This window comes from Dendroctonus ponderosae, unplaced genomic scaffold (assembly GCF_020466585.1).
Source record: "Dendroctonus ponderosae isolate FM_Combo_2020 unplaced genomic scaffold, Dpon_F_20191213v2 Dpon_F_20191213_11, whole genome shotgun sequence".
In the NCBI taxonomy this organism is placed as follows: Eukaryota; Metazoa; Arthropoda; class Insecta; order Coleoptera; family Curculionidae; genus Dendroctonus; species Dendroctonus ponderosae.
This window is the reverse complement of record NW_026017213.1, coordinates 388,630-389,966: the sequence shown is the minus strand read 5'-3', so window position 1 is coordinate 389,966 and position 1,337 is coordinate 388,630. Positions and strand designations below refer to the sequence as shown.

General features: G+C 41.5%; 1 protein-coding gene across 1 annotated transcript; it reads right to left on the bottom strand.

Annotated features, from left to right (window-relative positions):
* Positions 1–337: 337 nt before the first annotated feature.
* On the bottom strand, positions 338–1,310 carry LOC125502976. The gene is made up of 3 exons (XM_048662609.1): positions 862–1,310; positions 492–496; positions 338–414 (listed from the first exon to the last, which is right to left on the bottom strand). Exons 1-3 carry the CDS (start codon positions 1,308–1,310, stop codon positions 338–340), a joined length of 531 nt encoding a protein of 176 aa, XP_048518566.1.
* Between the last annotated feature and the right edge of the window lie 27 nt (positions 1,311–1,337).

The following is a 1,337-nucleotide window of genomic DNA, read 5'->3' as shown; positions in this document are numbered from 1 at the left end:
AACCTTTTCAAATAAAGTCAAACATGTCATCAGTGGTGTTGATGAATTACCAGTTTACACTAAAAGTTACGGATACCCCTACGTTCACAAGGAAGAAGTGAACAAACAAGTCAACCAAATGTTAGAAGACGGAATAATCCAACCATTTAATTCCCCATGGAGTTTACCTATTTGGATAGTAACAAAAAAAATGGACGCATCTGGTCAAAAAAAATGGCGATTGGTAGTCGATTACAGGAAACTCAACGAGCAAACTGTCGACACTCGATATCCCTTACCAAATATAACTGACATATTGGACAAACTTGGTAGATGCCAGTATTTTACAACGCTTGATCTAGCCAGCGGGTTCCACCAGATCGAGATGGATCCTAATAGTATACCCAAAACAGCTTTCAACGTAGAGCATGGTCACTACAAATATACAAGAATACCCTTTGGATTAAAAAACGCCCCTTCTACTTTTCAGAGAACAATGGACAACGTCTTACGCGGGCTACAAGGAAAACTTTGCTTAGTCTACATGGATGACATTATCATATATTCCACCAGTTTGCAAGAACATTTAAACTCTCTAAAACAAGTTTTTGACCGTCTTATGAGTTGGGTTTCCTTTTTTAATGAAAACATGAAAACTCAACTTGACAAATCCGAGTTCTTACAAAAAACCGTTGTTCCGAATTCCGAATTGCTCTATTGAAATCTTTCTTACTGTATCCATTCCAACCAAAGGCGTTTTCCAGGTGTTTTAATTCTCCCTCTAACTCGTCTGGTTCGCAGATTCTTCTGGCTCTTTCGGTGAGAGTTTTGATGACTCCTCTCTTTTGACTGGGGTGATGGTTTGAACCACTGTGCAGGTACCGGTCGGTATGTGTCGGTTTCCTGTACACTGTGTGGGCCAGCTTTCCGTTGGCTTTTCTGGTCACCAAGACATCCAAAAAAGGCAGTCGCCCATCCTTCTCCACTTCCATAGTGAATTGAATTTTAGGGTTTATTGAGTTGAGGTGCCTCAGGAAGTCTTCCAGTTCAGTCAGACCATGGCCCCAAACAACAAAAGTGTCATCCACATAGCGGAACCAGCACTTAGGTTTCCTCACGGCTGTGTCCAGAGCGTTCTTTTCAAATTTTTCCATAAAATAGTTGGCTATCACTGTACTAAGAGGGCTGCCCATTGCTACTCTATCCGTCTGCTCAAAGAATTCGCTGTTCCACTGAAAGTAGGTTGTGGTTAGACAGTGTTTGAAGAGTTTGGCGATGTCTGGTGGAAATTCTCTCGCAACAAGTTCCATTGCCTCCCTGATTGGTACCATTGTGAACAATGAAACCACATCAAAACT